The 26,304-nt window shown below is 41.2% G+C and overlaps 1 protein-coding gene across 11 annotated transcripts in view; it reads right to left on the reverse strand.

The window, feature by feature from the left end:
* Positions 1 to 22,979, reverse strand: part of ppp1r12a (protein phosphatase 1, regulatory subunit 12A) — a 51,089-nt gene extending 28,110 nt beyond the window's left edge. For all 11 annotated transcript variants that reach the window (XM_040148002.1, XM_040148048.1, XM_040148084.1 and 8 more), the window contains exons 1-2: positions 22,649 to 22,979; positions 1,964 to 2,094 (exon numbers count right to left, since the gene is read on the reverse strand). In XM_040148002.1, the coding sequence (XP_040003936.1) occupies positions 1,964 to 2,094; positions 22,649 to 22,885 (368 nt within the window). In that variant the 5' untranslated portion in view covers positions 22,886 to 22,979. The remainder of the gene's footprint in view (positions 1 to 1,963; positions 2,095 to 22,648) is intronic.
* Positions 22,980 to 26,304: the final 3,325 nt, after the last annotated feature.

The raw sequence follows: 26,304 nt of genomic DNA on the forward strand, positions 1-26,304 counted from the left end.
CATCATCTGAAAGGATTAAAGTTAAATTATAAAACCCTTTACAAATAATATCAGACAACCAAAATAAGCATTTAACACTATATCCACAGCTCCTTTGTGATTTAACTCTTTATATGTTTGCCTCCTACCAGCATCAATTCAAAACCTCTTCAACCATTCAACATCTTTGTTTCAGCTGTTTCCAATTAAAGCTTGGTGAGACTCAGGCCTTTCTCATTAGGCCAACACACCACTTGAAACGCACTCAGTGCTTATGACTTCCCCCCAAATGGCAACTGACTGACTGCAGTTACGTTTCAAAGTTTTATATCTTCTAGATTGGACTTTCTATTCTTCCTGTTTTGGGTCAGCTTTACTAGGTTTGATGGCTTTATGGTCTGGAGTCCCACTGTGGGCTTCTTAACCGAACCCTCCCATTAGCTGGCTGTGGTGACAACAGGGGGCTAGCAGATACCGTCCTGCTTTGCTGTTCCCGTCACTGTGAATGAGGATGCTGGGACTAAAATGGCTGAGAGCTCACCACCCACATCGGGTTGCTGAGTTTCTCTCTCTGACATGATGTCTCCATTAGTCACCCATATCAGGCCAGCCACTTGACCTTTCTGGTCATTACGTGACAACAGAAAACCTCTTGTTTTCTGTAATACTAGCCCAGTGCTGATGCTGCGTTTATGAGGCTGTATGAAAACAGACTGGAGGGGTCTGAGAAGTTAGAAGAACTTCTGAAAAATTGTGAAAAAGTTTAAATGAACGGGATAATATTTCATTTGTTCATACTATTGTTCAATACTGCCTATCAAATTACAACTTAAATGCTAGCAGACATATACCTGGCATCCAGTTTGAGCATAAACATCAGCCATTTGTGCTTGTTACTTTTTGTGAAAACATTAATAGTGGGGAGAAATCTATAGCCAGGTTCCTGTAATGTAACACAGACGTAAAAGGAGGTCACAGCACACTCCCAATATGCTGAACAATGAGCACAACCGAGCTCCTTCAGCCCCCTTTAGCCAGTTTAAATATTCTCTGATAACATCTCATCTGTGTTGTGTTCTGTGACCTCTGAAGTTTTCTTGCCTGAAAAGGACTAGGGGCAAGAAAATACTGGAGTGCAACTCTAGAGCTCAAATCCAGATATAGTGGCCGACCCTGATCTCTCCAGATTTGATTACATCACTAACAATGTGTGTCTGAGCTATCGGATGGGCTGCTGCTCCTGTTAAAATATGACCATAACTCTGTGCTACTGATTATGAAAAGGATGGCTCTTGATTGTTGCACGCTACCTGAAATGGCAACATGGACACTTCTAGATCGAAACATGCACTATTTGGCAGTTGTTAAGAATGATGTCCAGAGCTAAAGAATTCAGAAGAGTTTTTTCAGTACAATAATTATTTTCATGACAATAAAAAATGAAAAATAAATTATAAATGGAGGGCAAGGGATTTAATTGTGATATGCTCAGATGTGCAAACTTAAATGGTCATAGATACCAACCCCCACCCATTGATCTGGCAAAACAAAACAAAACTATAATTAGAATAATACATTAGGCCCTACTGAGTGGGCATCAATCTTGCTAGCAGCAATATAAAAACAGAGGTCACTAATGGGGAGCTCAGAGAGGTGACAGAGCAGTGCAGACCTCAGCTGGAGCCCAGCCATGTCAACCATGTCACTTTGTGCTTCACAATCAAAATAAAGCCTATAGTAACATCTTAACCTTTATATAGCCACCATACAGCCCCTACTGCTAAGATATTTTCACACAATCTTGAGACTGAAAGGCCTAATGAGAGGTGCCGCAGTTATAGAAAGTGTTTCTTAGAATAAACAACCGTAGATAAAACACAGGAAGTAAGAATGAGTTTTCAGAAACCAAACCTGATGATACAGATACTACTGCTTCTTAGAAACTGAATCAGCTGGTTTGAAAAAGAACCCCATCGACACTTACTCTGCTATGTCTAGGTATCCGCAGGAGGCTGCAGCGTGGAGGGGGATCCAGCCCTCGTTGTCAGGCTGGTTGATGCTGGCTCCATGCTCCACCAGGAAAGTCACCATGTCAACATTGTCATCTATGCATGCCTGAGAGAGAGGAGAGAGGGAAAAGGAGTAAGGCCACTGTAAAAAGCAAGATGACTGATCTGGCCTGTGTGTCTATGTGTGTCCACATTCAAGTGCATGCACATATGCACATGAACTAATGTGAGTGGGATGGGCTGTGCCATAGTTACAAATAGCTTGCATGGAAAGAGAATTGCACTGCGTCTGATGGTCTGACACGTGTCCAGAATTATTGGGGGATTTTCGCAGCTGGAGCGTTCCCAAAATGTCTGCACATAGCAGGGGTGCTTTAAATACCACATAGTGCAGTACTGCTGATGGAGGCATTGAGGTGCCTATATGCTGCTACTCTATGCAAAAAGATAACCAGTTTACTCTTTCAAAGACTGCTTTTACTTCAAAAAAAGTCAGCTTTGTACATTAGCCAAATACTTTTTCAAGTGTGATGAATCAAACAACAAATACACACGCACACATCGTACATTCTTCTCTTACACTGAGCAGCAGATGATTCATTCAATTAAATTCACATCTGTGGTCGCACAAAGAAGCAAAACAGTTTTGCCCGCCAGCTCACTTTGCACCCAGAGTTTGTCCTCTTCATTTAATCAATCCTAATTATTGGGGACTGTGCCATTTGCTGGTGCTGGGGACATGCTACAGATGTAAAGCCAGGCTCTTGGTGAAGTACAGGAGGCGGTCCCTAACAGGCATGTCATTCAATGTGGGATGAAACTGGAGCACCTTGACGAACATCTGAATACAAGTAAACCCATTCAAACTCCACTCCTTTCTGGGCTGAGTGGCACTGCCAGGGGCATACGGCACAAGCCTATGGATAAAGGTTCACTTGACAATATTTTTCGCAAAACAGATTTCCTTTACAGTAATTTCAGTCTGGACATCAAAACACTGCACAGACTCCAACATATTGGGTAGCACACTAAAAGACCACCGACCAAAATATGAAACATGTTTGATGATGAACAGCACATCTTTGACTGTCGCCAAACAAGAGGGGCACAGATGACAGAGACCTCTCCCTTGGGATTTATGTTTGACTAATGTAATTTCCTAGTAGGTGCATACCTGGTGTATGCCAGGTGCCCACTAGCAAACTGTCTTACACTTCTGAAACCTCCAGTAAAATACACCAAAGTATATTTGATTGACGATACACTGAAAACAAAAGCGACACCCACACAAGTAAAAAGCAGCTTGAAGTGGGAGAGATCTAATTTAAGATCTTCTTACTCATGAAGTGGGAGATGTTGTTATTTTACCTACATTATGAAGCAGAATTTGCACCGGGGGGGGGTACTTTGTCTACTGGCTATCGTTATAAGACCTGCTGAGTCTACTATATAACCAGCAATTCTTTATATATTTTGTTAGCAGTTAAAATGATGCTTGGTATGTTTTTTGTAATGTTTTCTTTTTGTTTAAAACCTATGAACGTTTGTATGATAAATTGAAATTTATTTGTAAAGCCAAGCTTCTTTGACTCATTGCATTTGTTCAATGTGACCTTAAGACAGCCACTTAAAATGCTTGTCTTTGGGGGCATTCTGGAGGCCTCAGTTTTATAAGACACCAACCATGTAATCGCAACATCTCTACTACTCAAGTCCGGCCAGGGACCTTTGTTGTAGGTCACTGCCAATCTCTCCCTCCTCCCTTCTTGTCTCTCCTCTATTGTCTCAGCTCTATTGAAAGAGACAATGCCCCCCAAAGTACTTAACAAAAAAGTCTGTTTTTGGATGTGAAACTTGTCCTATGATGACAAGCCTACCCAAGACCTTCTTACTCTTAGGCAATACTGCTAACCACTAAGCCACTGCTGTTTTGCAGACAGACATGATTATCATATATTTTGAAGAAGTAACATGTGTGTTCATTCAAAATGTTGGGAACTTTCAGAATTTCACAGATAGGCCATATGTCTGGGTGAGCACGATCAAGTAAATGTTTTGTAGGATCTTGTAAGATGGATAAATTTGTATACTGAATATATTAGAAACTGTAATTTATATTCTGAAAGGGCAACAGCAGCTTCACTTGGCCACATGCCTGAGAGGGAGTAGGCTGTCAAGGAGGTCATATTTCTGCTCAACATCTAATAACAACAAAAATGAGGAACAGCAGCAGTGGAGAGACTACAGTGCACTTTTCATTCAGGACTCTCACACACAGTCCCTGATGTTAAGAAGTTACCTCACATCAAAGACACATAACAAGGTGACCTGCAGTGCTCAGAAATAAAGTTCTCAAGTGGAAAACACAGCAAATCTTTCTTCTCTAGTGTATTTGCAGCTATCCAACATCCCAAGGAAAAAAAAAATAAAAAAAAACTCAACCATTAAAAAATTAATTTCAGTGGAAACACACATCCACTGATGGACAGTCATTGTAGTAAATGATCATTAGAGATAATCACTTAAAATCCACAACAATTACCGCTCAGCAATATTAAAACCAAACTTTACCCAGACCCCTCACCCACATCATTGAACACTGTGCCTAGACTGTCTCGCTCTCTCTCCTGGGGTTGCTATGGCAACAAAAGCGTTGACAAGGGAAACAGATACACATGAACACACAGCGGCCTCACGTTCAGGGCACACGACTATCTGGCTGGAATCCTTGTCCAAATTTGGGCCGTTTACAACGCCGTACATGGCCAGAGAAGAAGAGAGCCTGCAAAGGCCTCGCTGAGCTGAGCTTAACTGACGGTGTGTGTGTGTGTGTGTGTGTGTGTGTGTGTGTGTATGATGTGGTCTAGTCGTGTGTGGGTGCTCAGGCACTTTGACAGAATTTCTACAAGTGCAGATGGACTTTCTAACAGACTGGGTTCATCTGACTTTATTACAGGGCAAAGAGCAAAGCAGGATGTTACTCTGAGAGTGCTGCAGTCTGCTGCTCTCATTAGTGAAATGTCACCCTCATGGGTTTGTTAGCTGGACGCCATCTTCATGTGAAAATAATGAGGCTACTCTTACCCAACAGATGGCAGCTTATGGTCCCTATCCAAGCCCACAATTTGGTAATATCAACAAAGGCAGACCTGTGGTTCATGGCTTTGTAAATCAAGTATGGGGACACTCAAAGATTATACACAGGATCAGTCAAGCCAGATATATTCAGGTGTACCAGACAATCTGTGTATATATATATATATATCTTAATTCCTCATCATCATATATAGCAATCACCTTAACACCACTACCATGTAATTACGAGCTACATGTATTGTCCCTTAGAGAGTATAGGCAGACGGGTGCTTATTTCTCACAGGCAATCACACTCTTTGGTCACATTCATGAGTCACCATGTCGCTGTGCCTGTCCTCCAGAGATTCATTATAATGCAATCCACTTTCTTTTGGGATTCAAAATAAAGACAAGTGGCCCTTATCACCAGCCCACCGAGCGTGCTGAATTGGCAAACAAGGCAGTAAGTGAAAGCAAGCTGTCTGACTGGCTGTGAATCGGTGAGTTCACCTTTTTAGTACAGTCTCTTCATTTTTAATTTTTTTTTTTGCCTTTTCTTTTTCCACAACTGCAAGGCCTCAAGCTAACATAGACAGTGTCAGCTGCATATTTGTAATTTACTATACAAACATATGAAGCTGATATGAAACTAGAGCTGAAATAAAATAAAAAATGTTACCTTTGGCTTTAGGAAATTGTGACTGGCATTTTTCTGATTGACAGATTAATTTATTAAAATCACAAAAATAACTGACAGATTAATCAATGATTAAAATAATCCTTAGTTGTGGACCTAGTTTAAACAAGTTCGCAGTGGAGGGAAAATTGTAGGCTAGTCGGGTTTATCTTTCCACAACACGCTCTTCCAGTTTTGCTTTTGGACCACACATACACATTACTGACTACTTGCTTCCTTATTAATTTTAACGGAATGCGTAAGGTGATATGAAGCAACATTTAGCCATTTAATCAGTTTGCCATTGCTGTTCTTTGAGAATGACTTGGTGTGTCAAGGACCTTTAACGAAATGGTGCGATGCACTGATACTTTGTCTTTTTCATTTGTGAGTGTTGTAAAATTACATGAAGTCGAAATTAAAGACTGTTACAGCTTTCTCCCTCTCATCTAAATCCACCTCCTCAGACCTTCCCCACACACTTATTATTTCATCAAAGTCTTCTGCTTCTCTAAGAATGGGAACAAGCCCCTTAAGGTGAATGCAGCGCTGGCTGTGAAATCCCTCCTCGGTGTGTTACCAGCCTTCCTTGACTGGCTACTCCTAGCAACTACTGGAACCCAACAAAGGTAATCCCTTGATGGCTGTAATTTATATGTGGCTGACAGGTGCCAGAGTTGCAGCCCGCATCAAGAGTATGAATAGTACAGTGGCCAGAGGGACAGGAGAAAGAAGAAGTGAGTCAAGAGAAAGTATCATAGGATCCTCTATGTTTTATTTTTAAAGCATGGCAGTATCTAAAAGCCACCTTTTTATGTACTGCTGATGGGGGATTAGCACACACCTCAACCAACAGAAAGTAATGTATAGAGAAGGGAATTAATGTAACGGGTCAGCAGATACTTCTGCAATGACACATTGCGCTAACATTCACCACCATGGTTCATATAAATCTACACAGACAAAATATTTAATATCTGACAGCAGGCAAAGCGAGAGTCAGATAGTGCATAGAAGGATGATCTGACTATTAATTGAAGTAATATAAGGAAACATTGTGGGCTTAATCTTCGCTCACATATCACAATTAGCTCCCAAGAGACATATAGGACCTGCGCTGTGCTCTCAGCGACAGACATGTAGTGACCCACGCACAAGCAGGGACATAGCCATTTAAACCTGTTTGGCCAGTGTGCCTGAGAGGGGGCAAAGAGAGGAGGCCTTGTCAACCAGTAACGCAGTAAGATAGATGGCAACACACAGTAAAAAATTAAAAGTGGGACAAAGACATGAAATACCCTAAACCTATCATTAAAAACAAATTTTTTTAGTTACAACTACGCAATATCCTACATGCCTGCTCAACAAAAAATAAAGTCATACTGATATAATTGATACTAAACTTAGTGAGTACCTGTGACAAAATGTACATAAAATGTTTTTGAAAACATTCGGGTTGATTCTTTATTTCCAGTGTGATGATACATTTACTGAAGGATTTGATTTTGGTCCGGACTGTGTGTAAATACTCATCCTTGCTTCATCCTTAGCGTTATACCATGTAAGCCACACGTACAGTTTGCTAGAGAGGACTACAGGGCGAGTCCTCGCTGCCCTTTCAGATAAAAGGTCCTCTCTAATGGAAACTGAGGCTTCTGGGAAGTTGACGTAACAGCACAAACAAAATCAAGTACTAACCTAATCAATGGACACAGGATGCTCCATTTGATTTTTCAATAGAGTTTGATTTACATTGTAAGCAGCCAGTTTCTGACAACAGTTCAGTTCTGTTTATCCATAAGGCTTTGTGTGATGTGATTAGGGGGGGGGGGGAATATGAATCTCTAATTAGAAATTAATTGAAGTTGAGAAATCTAAACCATGGTCAACTGGAGTCAAAGATTGAGTCTGATAAAAATCCATAATCCATAGAGAATAGGTATCATTAAAAATTTTCACTGAGGGGTGTAAGAGAAATGTCAGTATTCCACCAAGTCTAATCGGGAGAAAACTCTGAAGAATTAAACTAATTTAACATCAGGTGAATCGTGTCACATTAAACAGTGCTTCAAAGCTGGGACGCAATACCAAAGGCAATCTAATGTTTATATTGTAGAAATGCACAGCGCAGCGGGATCTACGGTAATGCGTCGGCAGAGCTTATTTGATCATGTAGGTCATGACAGACCACTTCACTTCTTACAAAAAAAAAAAAATCGCAAAATGTGTCTTCTCCACTCTGATGGGAACACATTAAAATAAACATCAGACATGTGTCATTGGAAGGTCAGCTTGTTGTGTCAAGAAAGAACTAGCCTCAAGTAGCACTTAATGAAAGAGCAGGAAAGAAAAACCTGTCCCCTCAGTCATTTAAAGTTACTGTGGAGCACCCGTAGGACACATGACACAAAAAACACAAATACTGGCCTTACAACTGAAAACCACACTGTTTGTATAGGCAAACATTAACATGTCGTCAGGTCCGGCCTTGCTAGATAAGTACCAGTCATAAATGCTGGATATATGCAAAGACGTCAGTGTTTTCAAGAGTAGAGTTGCACTTGGCCAACAAATTCCTAAAACAGGAAGGTAAGTAAAGCAGGTCCATGTACATACCTACTTCAAACACACATCAATTAATTGCACCAACGTGGGACTGATTATAGGCACTATCAAAAGTTTAATTTAATAAACTTTCCTAAGCCAGCAGTGATAAATATGGAAAAGATTAAGACAGAAACAATACGGTGTCCATCATATGCACCAGTCTAATCCTGAAATAATAAGGAGGAATTCAAGCCCTACTCCCTACTAGCGCCGCAAAGAAGATGGCCTAAGCCACCCTCAGAGCGGCCAAAAAATGCACCCATGACGTGCACCTCAGAAAAGAGGCTGGTGTGTTGCCATGACAACAAAGCCAAAAAGAGAACATGGGTTCAGGCCTTGTCAGGCTTTTGTAAGAAACATAAATAAATAGAGAAAAGACTTCATTTTAAAGCACACAGGGGTTGGTCGGATAGCCCTTGAAGGCAGCGCAAAAAGCAAACCACTGTGAGACAACATCAAAAAGCTAATGTTGAAAGGGGCTTCTTGAGGTGCCATCTTTACTTTTTTTAACATCTTGCAGGGATGACTTAACTTTTATCGGAGCAATTTTCATGACCTTTTATGGCGAAAAAAGGATGTCTTATAGACTGACTATGTGAGTGCTAATACTACGTATTATAATCTTTATGTATGTCTGTGTGTATGACGGCATGAAGAAATACAAGACCCAGTCAGGTGATATTCAGCTGTTCACCAAAACTTTAACTACTACTAGCACAGTCGTAGTTCCTTTTTCTGTGGATACGATGGCTTGCATTACACCCCCAGAGTAGACTTTGCAACAATAGACTTTACATTATTGCAGTAAACAGAAAACAAACTCAACCCATAAACGCAGAAGAAAATATATAGAATTTAGAAATGTTCCAACACGTTTCACTTCAGATCGACAAGCCTGTAAAGGAGTTTAGCTACTGTGTGTATAGGAAGGGTAGGTTTATTATCTAGTGGGCCATCGCGCAGAGAGCTTCAAGCTTAATTTAGCAGCACTCCACATCAAGGAGACACTTGAAGACTCCTCCCCTCCTTGACTTCCTTTAGCAACACCCTCAGATGGCCAACTCAAGCACCCTGCAGAAAGCTGCTGTAGTGACGCCTGTACGTTTTACTGCTGAGAGTAGAACTCAGTGGCACGGGCAGGCAGCAGGGTCCATTGTGCTAGGAGCTATTCTTCATTCAATGACGGTGTCAATGGTGCATGCCCATGGTAACACCCATGACTGACAACAGTATGCTTGGGTGCCAAGCGTCATCATGAGACCAATCAGTCGGTACCACAGACGAAGCCTAAAACTGGAGAACTAAATATGATACAGTTGATTAAAATAGTCATGTAAACTGAATATCGGACCCGAAGTTTCTGCTGTGTAATTCTAAAGTTTTCTTTTTTCTGTTATGGCTCATGTTCGTGCGACCTGCTTGCTAACAAAGTATAACGAAGTCCGATTTTTGCCCCAGTCTCTGTTTTTTTTGTTTTTTGTTTTTTTTAAGCTGCTCAAAGTACTGAGTAATATCATTCTCAACTCAACAGCAAAATGTCTTTTCAGAAATAATGTCCAGATTCCTGTGGATAATCATCAGACCTCTGTCACAAGTTTTCATAGGGACAACTGAACTTTCTATTGAGGAAACAGCCCCAATAAAATCGCTCCACAGAGATGTGGATTATGCTACAGTCACTACATGTAAAACCGCAACAAACCAAGAGATTATCACAGTGATGAGAGGAACTGTTTAGTTTTGGAACAGCTGTTCAAACCCACAACCTGCAGAAGGCTTGAGTCACTCTCACTTTGATTGCGATCAGGACATTGGCTGGCATTAAAGTCACCCACACAACCACAAGACACCCCGGGCTCCTTTACAAAACATGGTGTGTCTAAGAAAACATTAAACTCAAACTCATAAAAATATAATGGCCATCCCTCACAAATATCTAGTTCTTTCAGTAAGGCCTCTTCAGTTTTCCTCTTTGTGTGAGGTGGGGGGAGTGAAACTGCTGTAATTTCTGCGATGAAATGGACGATAGCCGAAACCCTCTAGTATCCCTCAGGAAAGTCAAAACATTATCTAGGTATTATGGTATAAGAATCCTCATAAACTTCATGTACAAATGGAGAAAAAGTCTTGTTGGCTTACAGAATTGGTGCTCAGGGTATCAATTTTAAAGCTTCATAACACAGGTCTTGTTTTTTTGTTTTTCATCACAGGGAAAGACTAGTTTTCTCCCATATAAAGCAACAGTATGGACAACATAGCTTCTTCTGGAGCTCAGAACTGTTCCCTCTCATGCTTTACTTTTCTCCCTCCCCCTCTAGTACTACAACTTCTCTCTTCAACCACCTAGCCAGTAAGCAGCAAGGCCCTGGACTAGCATACCAGTAGAGAAATTCCCAGATAAGTAATGCTCCTAGCCTTGGGGCTTTAGGCATCAGCGCTCTGGCCACTCCTCATGGGCTACGTCATCGGCTCAGAGGCGCGCAGCCACTTCCACAAAAGGAATTCCTTCTTACCGCCTGCATGTAAGTATGAGCGCGTTATGTGTCTGTGTTTGCGTGTCTGTGTGTGTTAGACGGATTAGACCAGACTCAGAGGGAGATGGGGTGAAAAAGTAAAAATGAAACTGGAAATACAATGAACCAGACACGCAAAACAGGAATTACATGATGATTGGTAAAATTGTATTTCCAAGAAAGATTATAGCATGAAGGTTCATTCTGTAAGGTGTTGTACATCTGTGTGTGTGTGTGTGTGTGTGTGTGTGTGTGTGTGTGTGTGTGTTTGAGTTTGAAACAAAGAGCTCACAGCTTCTGTGCTATTGTCAGGGTTCAGGAGGCCATAGGGTACGAGGGGAGGGTTATAGCGCTGCAGGGCGACCAGCTGGGTCCCTCCACTAGATGAGCCCTGTCGGGAGCAGTAACCAGACTACACACACTCACACACGTACACACTACACACACGTGTGTACACACACACACACACACACACACACACACACACACACACACACACTTTGCCTTCAGTACTCTAGCTGCTGCTGCTGCTGCTGCTACTGAGGACGACCATATATGGCCCTGGGATTCCCATGGAAAAAGACGACCGGGATTGAGGAAGAGGGGGGAAAAATGCCGGCGAGATTGTAACTGTATGTTTCGCTTGGGCTTTCGCTCAGCAGCCAAAACAATAGCCCCACTTGAGAGCCAAGTTTGTTTCCATGTGAGGGGTCCAAAGGCAAGAGGGGGCACCAGGGGGGAGAAGGCAGAGAGGTCAGATTGCCACAGAGAGATGGCAGAATACAACCTCTGTTGATATTTCCATATAATAGAGCCCTTATGTGGAGGCTACTATACAGAGGACAGAAGATAGCTCAGTCAGCAGTCACTGACAGTCAACTAAAGAGGCATTGAGCATGGTCCACAGTACATCCCCTCCCCTCTTCCCCCAGTGTACTGGCAGTATGTCACCGTTCACGCCAACAAGCTCTGAACCCACGAGGTTAAATGAATAGTGTGGATGCCAGGGTCTGCCCCGCAGGCATTCTACTAATTTATAGCCATTACCAGCACAAATATGGATTGTCACCAGAGTAACACTGCATCACAATGCATTGTGAATCGCGAGTACACTGTCACGCAAAGACCAAGACCAATTCCAGAGCTTTGAGTTGACCAAAAAAAGATGAATACAGTGTAATTTACAAACTATAATAACCTACTCACATGTAAAAAAGAATAATAAACCTGCAGGTGAACATTTAATATGGAAAACTGCAGTTGACGTTATAGTGACTTTTACTTGCTTTTCATCTGTCCTGCAGCCCTACAAAAACAGGACTTTCAACTTGGAGTGAAGTTTTATTCAGAAATAACTAAGCAATGATATGGTGATACAAGGCAGACCTCGGTCATCTCTATATGAGATATGATACACAATTTTTAAAAACAAAGAAATCCAATTAATTCACCATACCACATGTAAAAAAAAAAAAAAAAAATGAGAATGCACATTAGTTTGCCTGGTTTTATGTAAATTATTAGGCAAGGCAGTGCAGATAGCTATAGGCTCACACATCTGTACATGTGTCTATGTTAAGCTAGCGTCAGTGATAAAAGCAGAGGGAGTGGAAGAAGTAGGCTCACTAGTGGAGCCTCAAAGAGGAAATGAGAAAAATAAACAGGCACTTCCTGTTCCTCTCTGGCCTGAAATCTCCAACACCCTGATCCCTCCTACCATCACCACCTCAGTAAGGAAAGACGAGCAATACCCCCGTTCGAAAGCACGAGGGGATCCATTTTTACCGTCCTTCAAAACAGCTTGAATGAGACACACAGGGGTATGGATGCAAATTTTAAGCAAGTTCATTATTTCATGGTTAGCCACATTAATTACTTAAAAAAATTAATTTATTAAAAAAAATCTATTTCAGCTACTTAAAACATGCATCACATGCAGCCGATGCCCCAGAGATGAAAAACAGCGTGCACAAACTGTGTGTAATGTCAGTTGATACGCTTTAGATCGATATTGTTTAATCACCAAACTGTGATTAATCAGTCATCAATTATTGACTGAATAACATTCCCGCACAGTTGTTTTGATCACCAAAATGTAGGAACCAGAAATATTATTATTATTTATTTATCCTTTTTTTTTTTTTACTCAATATGAACTATAAAACTCCAGGTACCTGGATCTTGTGGGTCTAAGCATTGGGCTTTAATGAAATCTTAGTTCACTATACAGCAGCTTGAGTGGTTTTGGCTCATTAAATATTCATTTAACAGTCTGTTAACATATCAGCTTGATTGGACTCAGTGACCTGACGTTTATGCTCTATAAAACATGGAATTTTGTCTGAGGACACTGATGACTTAATGACTGTCTTATTACTGAAATTTTATTTTTTTTGATACCATTTTTTGATGAACAAAAGGCATTATTATTTTCCATCACTTTCTCTAGTTTAATCTGTTATTAAATAGAATTAGTTGATGCTCATATTAACAATTATATGACTATATTTAGTATTGCACGAGCAGGAAATAATGACGTTAGTAAAGGCATATTTATCTTCCTTCACCTGATAGTCGGCTAAAAAAAATTTTTGTATTTTCCAGTGAAAGACATTTGGCATGCAAATAATTTTAAATCATTTACGATTATTTAAAAAACATATATATAAATAGAAAAAGAAAAAAAAACAATCGGCACCTAGCTAACACAGAGGCCATACTTCAGTAAGTCCACTTAAATCACAAGCCCAAGTAATCAGACTGTCAAGGTTTTGGCCTATTTACTGTCACTGCTATTTATGTGTAGGAAGAGTATTGTCTGCATGCGCTGACTCACAAAACACTAATTGGGTGGCATCACAGCAAACAGGTTCATGCAATCTCATGACCACTCATGGATCAGCGCTAACAAAAAATCAATGCCAATCAAATGCAAAGGTACAGCATTACACTGAGAGACGCTACAATGTATTAGCTTATTATCTTTTTAGCTGATATTAAAAGGCAATGTTGTATGGGAACAATAGTATTTTTTACTTGCAATATATGTGTGGAATAAGCTTTTTAAAATATTTCCTATAAGTATGTCATTTCATTTCAATGGTCAAACCAGCAGCAGAATAATTATCTCATTATGTATTTTCAAAAATACTCATTACCAACAGGCATGTCTGAAAAGCAAAAAGGTGAAATCGTGAATTTACAGCCTTTAGTTGTTGGCAAGTTGTTCCTTATAGTTCCGTGACAGGTGGAAGCAACAACTTTCCCAACTGAAAACGTAAGGATATCATGTTCTGTATCTCTGGGTTGAACAATAACACAAAGTCTAGATTGTGTGTAATGAGCCAATCACCGTGTTCACCTCTATCCCTTATTTCGTCAGCTGAAGTTGCAGCCATTTTGAGAATAAATGGAAAGAATGTAACCTCACCCTTCAACAGACAACAAATGGACATGCGCTCTGCTGTAATTGTACTCGCTGCTCTCTAAGACAATGAGGAATTCACAGTCTCTGCGTCCAGGTGTTTTCAGTTCAAAAACAGCCCATAAAAAACACTCTGTGTGAGGCATGTGACTTTCGCCAAGCAAACAGTGGGATAGCTTCAAGAAGACCTGGCTTAAGTAAAGGACAGACACTGTGTGCCACAGGGTGGGAAAAAACAAAAAAAAAAAAAAAACAAAAAAACAAAAGCTGAAGTCATCCCACAAACATTTCACAGCAGCTCAATACTTAGCACAACTTGGTCATACACAAAAGTTGGGGCAGAAAGAAAAGCAAGTTATTGCCATTAGTCTGTTAATGGCACATGGAAGGATCCTTTACCAATTTATCTTGCGCAAAAGTCTAAACAGGCAATTATTAGAGATGGGTCGTGATTTTTCAATTTTCGAATAATCATTAAATTACTATTACTACCAAAAAATGGAATAGTTTATTCGACTATCATCTTGTCTAAAAAAAATATATTTTCCCTTGTTTTTCCTGGCGCCTGGTAGCAACTAACATATTACTAGTGCCGGAAGGTGGAGGTAATGTACCTAAAAGCTTTCTACCAACCGCCATTAAACACTGAAGAAGAGGAAGAAGGCGTTACTACCAGGCACTCGTAAAAAACGTGTGGCTCTGTGAGATTAGATGCTACTGTGCAAACAGAAGAAACATGCAAAGCCAAAGACTAGTAAAGCTGTCAAAAGTTTTGTGTGGAACTCTTTCAAACAAACAAACAAAAACAAAACAAAACAAAACCAAAAACAAACGGGGTGCAGTGCAAACACTGGCAGGTAAAGCTGGCAAATCATACGTCTACAACTAGACATCCTTGAAAATTTTGTCAGAGTTGTGAAAAGCAAATTAACGAGTCTCTCTCTCTCTCACTTTGTGTGTGTGTGTGTGTGTGTGTGTGCGTGCGCATTGGTGTGGTTGGGGGGGAAATGCGTATCCCTAATTTTGCTTGTATGTTTTATTTTTTAATCAGCTTCTGAGGTTGCTCCAAAATGCAGTGAAAAAGCTACAACCTGATGTTTGGGTGATGAATACCCATCAAAGGAGCCCACACTGACATCATCACAACCCATTTAGTAGAAAGGAAGACAGCAAAAATGGAGGACCTATGGTTTGAAATCAACTTCCCATTTTACTCACTGAATAAAGACCAGCACTGCCATGTTTTGGCAATGCAAAGACAGAGATTCAAAAACTTGAGTGAAGAAAAGTGTGCCCGTGCACCACATGAAACGGGCTTTTGAGCAAGGTCAAGTCCGTGTCCGTAGCCCTGCCATCTACACAGCTCATGTACGTGGCAGCAGGTTTACTCTACTGAGGAATTCTCCTTACGACCCCAGGGGAACCAGTTCCAACCTGCAGCAATGCTCATCTGAAATACTTCAGAGAACCCTCACCATTCCCGATCCTATGGTGGGGATGCCTCTGGCATTTCATCCCCGCTTTGTGTTATCAAAGCACTGTCATACATAGAGTTGGGATGCATGAGATCCATCCAGTCTGGAATCAGTTTTAGGGGGAATCTGTACAATAGTACTTTCTTTACAGGCCAACTATTTAATGTGTAACTTGTCAGGAAAGTCAGTGAGTTAGAAACATACTCCATCTTTCACTGAAGACAAATTTAATTTGAATATATCAATGCACCCTGACATGATATTTTCAGTTGCTGTAAATGGTTGTTTTATACTTATTATCTTTCTTGTACAGGTTCAGGTTATGGTTCCATCCCATTTGAGCTGATGACGGCAATATGATTTCAACAACAAGCTACCTTTATAAATCAACCAAACTTTTAGAAACGGTCTGTTTCATTGCAGTACAGACCAATCCTTCCATCCCCTTTAGCTTACACATTGTCTATTTTCAAAGTCACACGTGTTATCTTGAAACAATGCGCAGGGAAACAACACTGATGTGTCACAATCAGCAGATGACCTGGCATGCTGCAAAGCATTGGCGCGCAAACACCACAAGGACTTCCTGCTGTTGATTATAGGGTTGGTAGGGAGACTGAATGAAGCAGCAAGTGAGGCCAGCCTGACAAGGAGAGACATGCCAATTATACACAGGTAAAAATATACATGTTCTTGGGCTCCAATTCTAAATTAACACTCTCAGTCATCAAGAACGCTGAGTTTGCAATAGTGCTACAGTGATTCACTGCAGACTGGAATTCAGCATTGCACTGGATGACCTAGACTTCCATGTAAGAAGTTAAACTGAGACTGTCAGGTTCATCTCATATTAGTGCATCTCAAGTACAACTACCCCAATTCAAAACACCCAAGCAGCCCAAAAGGACAGGACACCTATTGGTGACTGCTATGTAAAGTTGAACATTGGGTTTAACAGCTTCAGTGCTGGACAGCCACTCCACACAAACTTGCTGACTGATTTTTAAAATGGAAATGGGGTGGTACTGGCAGAAAATATAAGACACTCTTTAATGTAACTGCACGGTGCATCCGCTATTGTTTCTTTTGTTTCTGGCTTTAAAATCGATGGTGATCCAGACATGCTTTCTTCCTTGTATTCGTCATGTTGCTCCTACCATCTGTTTGAACTCAATAGAAAGGTTACAGTTTCCTTTTCAGGACCTGTTCTTTTTCATGTGGTTAATAATATCATGATGTGGTAATATTTCCCCTGCTGCTCCCTCAAGACTGCAATGCTGTATGCAAAACTGATCATTCATCAAAATTATGACTAATGGGACCAAGAGGCTAAATAAGAATACAAGCAAATGAAATTATGATTTGTCTCTTGTATGCATTGAACAGAACCAAATTACATGCGTCTGTATAGGCTTATGATTGTAGACCAGGTTTTGAAATACCAAACAAAGATGTGTCATTGGCAATGATACGCAATCATCTAAATATTAGCCATAACAAAATACCAAAACATGGTAATTGCTAATCACATTCAAGGACGATTGGCAGTTGACTATTCAACCTAGACAAAGAACAAAATCTAGACAGTCTAGATTCCAGTTCATGAATTATTAAGTTGCATCTTAATGTATTCTGCAATATGTTAGAAATGCATGAGTGTCCAGCTGCTACTGTAAGATGGTCTTAAACCATAACAAAGAGCCTGGAAGCCTTGTGCAACCTTTCGCAAGAAAAGTGGTGTGAAAGCAGACCACTTCCAAAATCCACAAATATCAAATGCTGCAAGACAGTATGGACTTCGAAGCTTATCTTCCTACCAATAATTCTTCAGCTGGTTACATCATAGAAGGAGCAGCTGAGAGCATCAATTCCACAAAAGAAATAGGCATACTGGTTATACACATAAAAGCACCCTTGTGCCATGTACTGTATTACATGCAATGGTCAAACTCATCAGATCCTGCCGCCAATATAGCAATGTCTAAAGAATAGGCCATGTAGAGTACACAAGTACTTAATGATACTCAAACAACGGAAAATATTAAATGAAAGGCAGCACTTCAAGGTCAAGCTGCGTGTTGTCTTAACTACATGGACCTTTATGTTCAACTATAAAGTTAATATAAAGTACTCAATCTTGCTAATCTCTACAACAAATGTGCGATCAGAAAAAATTCCCTTTACTGAAAAAGGCATCCATCTCCCTCTTAAGGCTACCTGAAAGCATGTTGATTTTTATGATCATACATATCAAATGTGGATTTTCTAGGTAGCCTTTATCCAACAGTCATCAGATCTGGACATTATTATGCAGACTGATCATCAAACTAAAGGGCCGATATTTTTTGTGGATTAAGCCTTTTTTCGCTAAGTCCCTAACCTGTGTCTCTATTGTGCAGACTAGCAGAACAGGTGAGCGCTACAGGGAGGCTCTGTAATGCAATGTGATGCACACTTGTTTTGCTTGTCTCAGACAAGGGGCCTCTCCACATGAGATGGCGGGATTTTCTCCCTCAGGCTGCAAGATAGGAGGCTTGAGGTCTGTAAGAGGTTGCCATGATGCCTTTATCAGGGAGACAGGGACATGTCAAAGGCATTTCTTTTTTGCTCCTCTCTCTTGCCAACTGCAAGCCTCGAGCACAAATGAGAATCTCAGGGTTGGGGCTGTAGTGAGATCCACAGCAATTATGTAATGTGTTAATATGACGGATGCTGGTCTGGATGAAAAGAAACACAGCCACCTCACCATCTTCCATCACATTCTCTGTAATTGTTCCATTACAAGATTCATGAAGTTGACTCTCATTTCAAACTGCCGAGCACTGCCAAAGACTCTCTCTCTCTGCTCAGTCTGTTATGCAACTCCCACTCTGTACATGCAAATCCACCAACACAAGTGACTAGCAACCTTCCCTGAGTGGTTGTCATGGAGACAGTGCAAGATAATGTTCATAGACTTCAGGGCCATAATGAGGGTGTGTAATGTCAACAGAGGACAGGCATTGTAATACCCAAGTCTGACATGTTAAGCTGAGCTGAGTCCTGTCACCTTGGTCCTGGGGATCAGTAAAGGTCATGAATGCTAAAGAAAAAAAGTTCAGGTGTAGGTCAGTGTGGAGATTTTCTTGTGTGAGGCGACAAGCCCTGGTTACCTCCACACTAATTGCCTTGATGGAGCTCAGTGGGCAACAGTCAGCTGGGCCTTGGCATCGTATGGGGAGAGAATGACTGGAGGGGAGGGGTTTAGGTGACAGCTGAGGAATGTCTGCTCTCCTCTCTCTTTGCCATGGTTTCCAGCGAGTGTCATCTGAAGAATGCACGGGCTAGGACGACAGGACTCGGAATGCTACCCCATGAGACGAGTTTAGCCGACGAGATCTGGAATCTCCACTTGCCTACTGGACCCCTCATTACTTGTGCATCCTCTCTACTGTCCACCTGAATCCATGCAGTCTGTGTTTGGGTGAACCCATTAATCCCAGTCAATTACATCATGAAATGTAAATGTGATTTTGAAACTACAACGTCTGTACAAAGTCACACTTTTCACTCTGGTATTCATGCTTTTATCAAAAAACTTGAAGCGTCACATATTATTACCCTTTAATACTCCTAACCTCATCCCTAACAACCCCCATATGCACAAGAGAGTCTGTAATGGTCTTTGTCCTGGGTCACATCACAGAGACAAGACAACAGAACATGTTTATGGGTCCTTCCGCAACAAGTAATTCTTTAAGTGACAGAAGGTCCATGACTCACACAGACACACAACCTCTTGCTTAAATGTGAGATTATGCCAGGGGTGCACTACAAAGCAGAGCTACAGACTCTGAGTCATATCCAAACTTAGTATCATCTCCTGAAACCCAGTTAGGAGAACTTGTGGCGGTGGTATTTATAACCCTGCACCGGTCACCAGCGATGGGAGTGATATTGCTGCACCCAGTGAGGAGTGAGCCCTCACTTAAAACACATGACACATATCACAACAAAGCCCGAGGTCATTCACTCACTGGATGAGGTTACGCAGTTCATTGCACAAAACTGAAATCTCAAAATTACCTGTGATGTTTTCAGTAATCAAGAGGCTTACTGATCATGCTACAAAGAAACAAAAGTTATATGAAGAAGTAAATACACATTTTTGCCATTGCAAAACTCCATACCGTACCATACCATACCATATTATACTCTGAGGTCTATTATCTTAATTCAACAGGAACAGCGTGACAAAGACATGAACAAAGGCACCAGGTGACTGACTGTCTATCTCCTGTTCATTTCATCTGAGAAAACTAACATAAGTTTGACCTTGCTGCAATTCTCGAATTAGCACTTTAAACTCAAATCCCTGTATCACCTTTTTCAATTCTGTTATAAGACCCCAAAACCAAGGGATCAAATGCTGGCCTACAACACACACACACACACACACACACACACACAAACACACTCACATCAGCCTCTCGTCCAGAGATGGTTAGGTCTGGAGAGCAGCACTGCAAATTCTTTCCTCACTCTAGCTCATCCCTGTACATCAGCCCAAAAAAAGGCAACGTTTCCACCCAATGAGTTTGCACAGGGGGGGGCATGCTAATTCTAGATTTAATGATATCCAACTCTGAGCACAAAGAATGGTTGATTTAACAAAACCATTAATAAATGCATAGACAGAACAAAGTCAATTCACCATCTAAAGATGGAGTGAATTACCTATCTCAGAAAACTTGCTTTTAAAACTTTTAATAGCATGTAACAAAGTCTTGGCCAACAACCGTACCATGTAGCAAGGTGATGCACATAGCAGTACACAGGCTTACTAAAACTAGACATGTGGGCATGAGTAATGAGGTGACATCATCGGGGATCTATTCTAGCATTAAACATTTTATTCAAGAATTCTTCAGTTAGCCCTCAGATCATTTAAACACTTACTATCCAAACAAATAGGAGGAGAAAGCATGCTTGCTGGTGCAATGAATGAAACTGTGAAAATGCTTGTTTCCACAAGCAATTACTAGAACTTTGAATTTCTTTAGTATTAAGTACCTGGGGTGTCTTCTTGCCCCAGGAGTCTAAGATGCATATACTAAACTCCTGTGTCCTAAGTAGAAATCTAACCAGAAACCTTAGTAAAAACGTCATTATTAAATGTTTAGTTTTTCTATCTAACAAATACAAAAATTCCAGAAGTGATAAATAATAAAATCTGTTATTGATGTACAGCGACTTATAGAGTGTTAACATACCATGATGTTATTCCATTTGTAACAAATGTCACTAGGTGCAACAGCATAAAAAAAAGTTTCAATCTGAAAAAGAATGCCAATGATACACCTTCCAAACATTATTTCTTTAACAGTAAATGGTAGAGAGAGAGAGAGAGAGATGTGAGATCACATATGGAGCACAGCACAAAATTAATGGAGTTGTAGACGATACGAATGAATTCATGAACTACAGTGACATATTCACATGTTACAGTGAAGGATCTCCACTGCCAAGTTACAGCACTTTAAATGATAACGTAAATCTACTGTATGTACAGTACACATCACTGAATCAAACTTGGCCATATCAGGGCTCTTCCCTCCGTGCCTGCACCTTCTAGCTACCATAATACTTCAACCACTGGACAAGTGTGTTATGAACCTTGTAAATCAGATATTTGCCACGTTTGGTTTCAAACAGCCTCGTTCACCTGACGTTGCTGTCTAACGACAGCCAACACGGCCTGCCATTTTCATTATTTGGTTTTGGAAGTACTGAGGCTAGTAAACGTAGCTACAATGGTTAGCGGGCAAATAGTTAGCTTAGCATTGCTGACATTCCAGGCAAATAGCAAAGCATTTGGCTCACAAGTGTTTTGGTTAAAACCAAAAACGCCAAAATCACAAAGCGTCATTTTTTGAGTCCAAACGTTGTCAGCTGACGTCGTTTCTCAGGCTAGCTAACGAATGAATTAACCTTAGCTAAACCTCCTAAACAGCTAACGACAATTAGCTTAGCCTGCTAACGTAGCGTTAGCATTCCTTTTGCTTGTCCAACACTGCACTGCAATGATTATCTCTGTGTACCACTTTATCCAACTTCAACTAATGCACCAAACAGTGCTGTCAACAATGTGAATATTGAGTAAATGTGATGTATACTTAAGGCCGTGCAAGGATAACGTTAGCCTGTAACCGAATGACGTTGTAACTGACTAAAGCTAGCTAGCCTCCGCTTCCTCTCCAGAGAGTAGCCACAGTCGCGGTGCAGGGTTTATCAACAAAACGACTTTTCCTGCTAGCCAGGTTATAGCCATTGTTGGGGAATTCACTTTGCCCGGACAGTGGCTCAATCAATGACAACATTTACGTTACGCTCCAAACATGACTCGATCATAGCACCCGAAATTACTTTTATCTAACAACATCAATGAACCATGAAAAAAACACTGGCGACTGTTTGGCTTGAATGTAATTTACAACATAAAAATGACCCAACGCTACAACCTGAATGCAGCAGTACAGCAATTAGACTGCGCCCATGGACCGGGGATATAGACTAAGGCTAGTTTACTGAGGCAAAAAGTAGTCCTGAAAGCGAGGCTTGTAACTTTGTTGCTTATTGTGAATTGCACTCTGAAAGCTGCATGCACAGTTAGTACCGTTTTGGATCTGAATCTTCCACAACCAGGCTTAGAGAGAAGCCAGTGCGTTCACCACAACTCTGCGTCGAAAAAGGACGGGTGTGCTAGGTAGGTAAACAACGGGATGAGAATGGCTTCCATTTGACAGGTGTTCCAGGGCAAGCAGTTGCTAGCAGCAAACCGACAATTGTGTTTAATGGTGCTTGGCAGTACCAGCGACCGATGTTAACACCTAACGCAGGCTAACACAAACCTGGTGGAGGGCGGTGAGACCGTCTACATTGGCGTAGTTGATGTCAGCGCCCCGGTCAAGCATTCGGAGCACCTCCTCGGTATCGCCGCTTGAGCAGGCGGCCAGAAACACGGCGCCATCATCGAACTTCACCTTCGTCTTCTTCTTTTTCAGAATAGGAGGCTCCAGGTCCGTTTCCGAGCCCAGCCACCGCTTTAACTGCTCATTCCTCTTCTGCTTGGCGTCCGCCATCTTCATCCCCCTCCTGTCTCGGGCTTCTTATCTTTCTCCGAGAGAGGATATACTTTATAGTACCACTATCCCACAGCGCACTGGGGCGTGGGAAGGGAGGGCTGGCGAGGAGGGGGGAACTGAGCGAGAGAGGGCGTCTGGATTGTTTCCCGTAATCTCGCGAGAGCTGTGGCTCAGGAGCTGCAGTATAACGTCACCATCAGCAGATTATGAGGAGAGAGTGCGCAGGGTAATCCCTTATAGATTGTGTACACCGAATACGACAAGAGTACTCGAAAATATTACACAACAGTCGGCTGTCTCACAAGCATTTTCGGAGGGATGCACTGTAACAGTCAGTGGCAAGCATTTGCACAAACCGACTATTGTGTACTGTGATACCACATGGGTACATAGAAGTCATAGTTCACCTTTAGTTCAATCATAGCATGCTGTATCAGTACATCAGTGAATGCAACTAGAGAAAATATTTAAACTCAGCGTTGAAACACTCCACTCTTCCACCAAGAAACTCGTCAAACTCAGAAATTACTGGCTCTTACCGTTTTATATGTAACAGTTTAATACAAAGGGAACTTATGCCGTATAGTGCAGAAAAGTATGGATATATATATATTTTTTTTTGCTGTTGTTTTTTTTTTTTTTCTTGTGGGTGATCATCGTGGAACAATCGTTCAGCGCTGAGTTGGAGTTTAGAGAGAGATCAAGTGTCCAAAAACAGAAGTCTGCAAATCTTCATTCATTCATTTTACCAACAAGGAATGAATATTCTGTTCCTCCAAAATATTTTAATCTGCCTGCAAAACCATATTATCAGCTATCAACTAAAAAAACAAAAAACAAAACAAAAAAAACCCCAGTAGCATAGAAAACCAAATATCTACTCAATTGAAGACACAACAGGTATTTTGAGAAATTGGAAAATCCAAAGACTGTATCCCAATATTATAAAGTGTTTTATTGCTTTTTTTGTGTTGCACTGTGGTTTTCAATTCATTCTGTTTTCAGTTTATTTATTTGTGTATGTAGAGTTGAGGTATATTTCTATTTCTTTTGTCTTTTTTTGTTTTTGTTTTATTATCATCAGTAGTGATTCAAATTAACCCTCTGACCATAATTGTTACTAATTGTTCTTAGCTGGTAGTGTATTGATATTTTTCTTCTTTTCATTTCAGGAAGTGGCATTTGCCAAGCAAACAAACCTTCATTTTGGACGTATTTCCCCCTTCTTCCACACATAAAAACATCAAATTAAATTTCTGATGTCATATGTAACATGTTCAGTTTCCATCCAATAAAAACACACTGCTCACTGAAGGAAAACAGAAACCTTCTTACCACAAAGTACCTGTAATGATTTGATGGGTAACACTTGAAGTGCTAGGAATGTCTAGTGGACTCAAGCACCGGGGTGGTCCAGCACAACCTAGAGCAAAAACAAGGTGGCCAGGCATAAATTGTTTCTTTTTTTTTTTATTTTGGCACCACCATGTGTTATTGTTGGCAGAAACCCATGTGTACTCAGCAGGGGTGCGGTATTGCCTCCTCATACGCAAGTTGTGGGTAAAAAGCATGCACCCCTTTTTTTATTGTTTTTTGTTTTGTTTTTTAACACTGAGGTGTCATTTCGGAAGATAATAATGTCATTTTTGTGGTTAAAGACATTCTTAAAAACGAAAATGATGCTGCTTGTGCTTGATAAGATACCACCCACCGACTGAACCTGAGGTTGACATCCTGAATAACAAGCTGTTCAAGCAGAATCATGATCCAAAACATTTATACAACTGTGACCATGAGCCATTGTGTAAAGTCATGCTACCCCCCATTTTCTCATTTCAGAACCATTCTTCATGTCACTGACACTGAGTGTAGACAGATTTAAATAATTTATTGTCTGCAAATGCAGCAAATGAGACTCGGGCTGCAACACACAGGACTCTGAGCCAGGACCAGGAGGTTCAGACACAGAGAGGACGAGCAGCTCTAATCCTTAGTGTTACAGAAATGTCATGGGAAATTACTGCGGTTCTACTGAGTCATAGGGATGGTGGAACACCAACAGCATCTGTGTCAGGAAGCTGTTGGCCAGAGGCTCCAGTGTGCTGATATCAGGACGGTTGGAGGGAAAGCGATGTGGAAGCTGCTGTTCGGCGGGGAGGACTGACCTTACAGTGACTGACAGCACAAAGCGAGCCATGTGGGCCACATCCAGCTCCGACTGTAATCAGACTGTCTTGTGTGATACACAAGTAAGTTTTAGAGCTGCAGACTGCGTTATTACTTGGAGCACACACTCTAACGCATACTTTATCGGCACTGCTCCTAAGAAATCACCTTGACAATTTGTGCCGATGCACCTGCAAATGGATTTAAAGACAAAAAAAACAAAAAAAAAGACAAATGGCAAACTTAAATCATGAATCTGTTCTATCAAATGCTTGGCATTTTAGGACATTGTGTGTAGCTCAGGCGCAAAGAATACAAATGCAATCCATTTAAAATTCATGCTGTTCACCGGATAAAATCCAAAGCCTCAAGGGATTTGAATATTTCCTACAGGTGTTTGCCTTTTTTACCTTGAAAATCTCATCTACACTTTGCTTAAAATCAACATAGTTATGTACGAGGGGCCCCTGCACCGAGGGCATGAGGGCATGAAAAGTCTCCAATGTATATCTGCATACTCCACTTAACACAGTAACAAACATCTTGGATGAACAGCGAAGCATCCTGTTTACGTCTCCCGCCATGCCCCCCTCAGCAGCTGTATTTACCTCAGTGATGTCAGCCCTTAATGATATGCAGTACATTATAAATGAACTGCAATCAGTGCAAATAATTGTGGTTGTTGGTGTGATGCCAGATAACTTTCTGCATTTCAGTTTTTGTGATAATGGATGGGATGTCGGAGGATCCAGCAGGAAATACATTACACAGCACCGGAGTAAAATCATTCGTCAGCATCACCCCTGACAGGCGCTTGCATTCCGGCATAATATGTGTCATGAGACTTCTAGACAAACTCCCTTCGTTCATTACGCTTCACTTTGATCTCTTTTGACAGTTCGCTGTTGTTCCTGTGTCTTGAGAGGATAAGCGTCTGGGGGGTGACTCAAGTGTATCAATACCACAAAATTACACTGGCGCACTCTCACTGTTTGCCGTCAGCCACCGAGACGTGCGTGAAGGAGACGATTAAAACCCAGCAACACGCTTAAAAGTCATGTCGTTGTAGGCACGTTCTCAGCGGCACGACGTCACTGTCAGAGCCCTCAGCACCTATGACTGATTCCTGAGAGGAAGCCCGTGTTTACTGCTGCAATTAAGTGTGTTTCCAAAGGGACTGTTCTCTGGTGTGGTTTGTGAAACCAGACGAGGTGTTCAAGCCAAGTGTTGTGGAGAGACAGCTGGAAAGAGGGAGG

Source organism: Xiphias gladius, chromosome 2 (genome assembly GCF_016859285.1).
Source record: "Xiphias gladius isolate SHS-SW01 ecotype Sanya breed wild chromosome 2, ASM1685928v1, whole genome shotgun sequence".
Lineage (NCBI taxonomy): Eukaryota > Metazoa > Chordata > Actinopteri > Istiophoriformes > Xiphiidae > Xiphias > Xiphias gladius.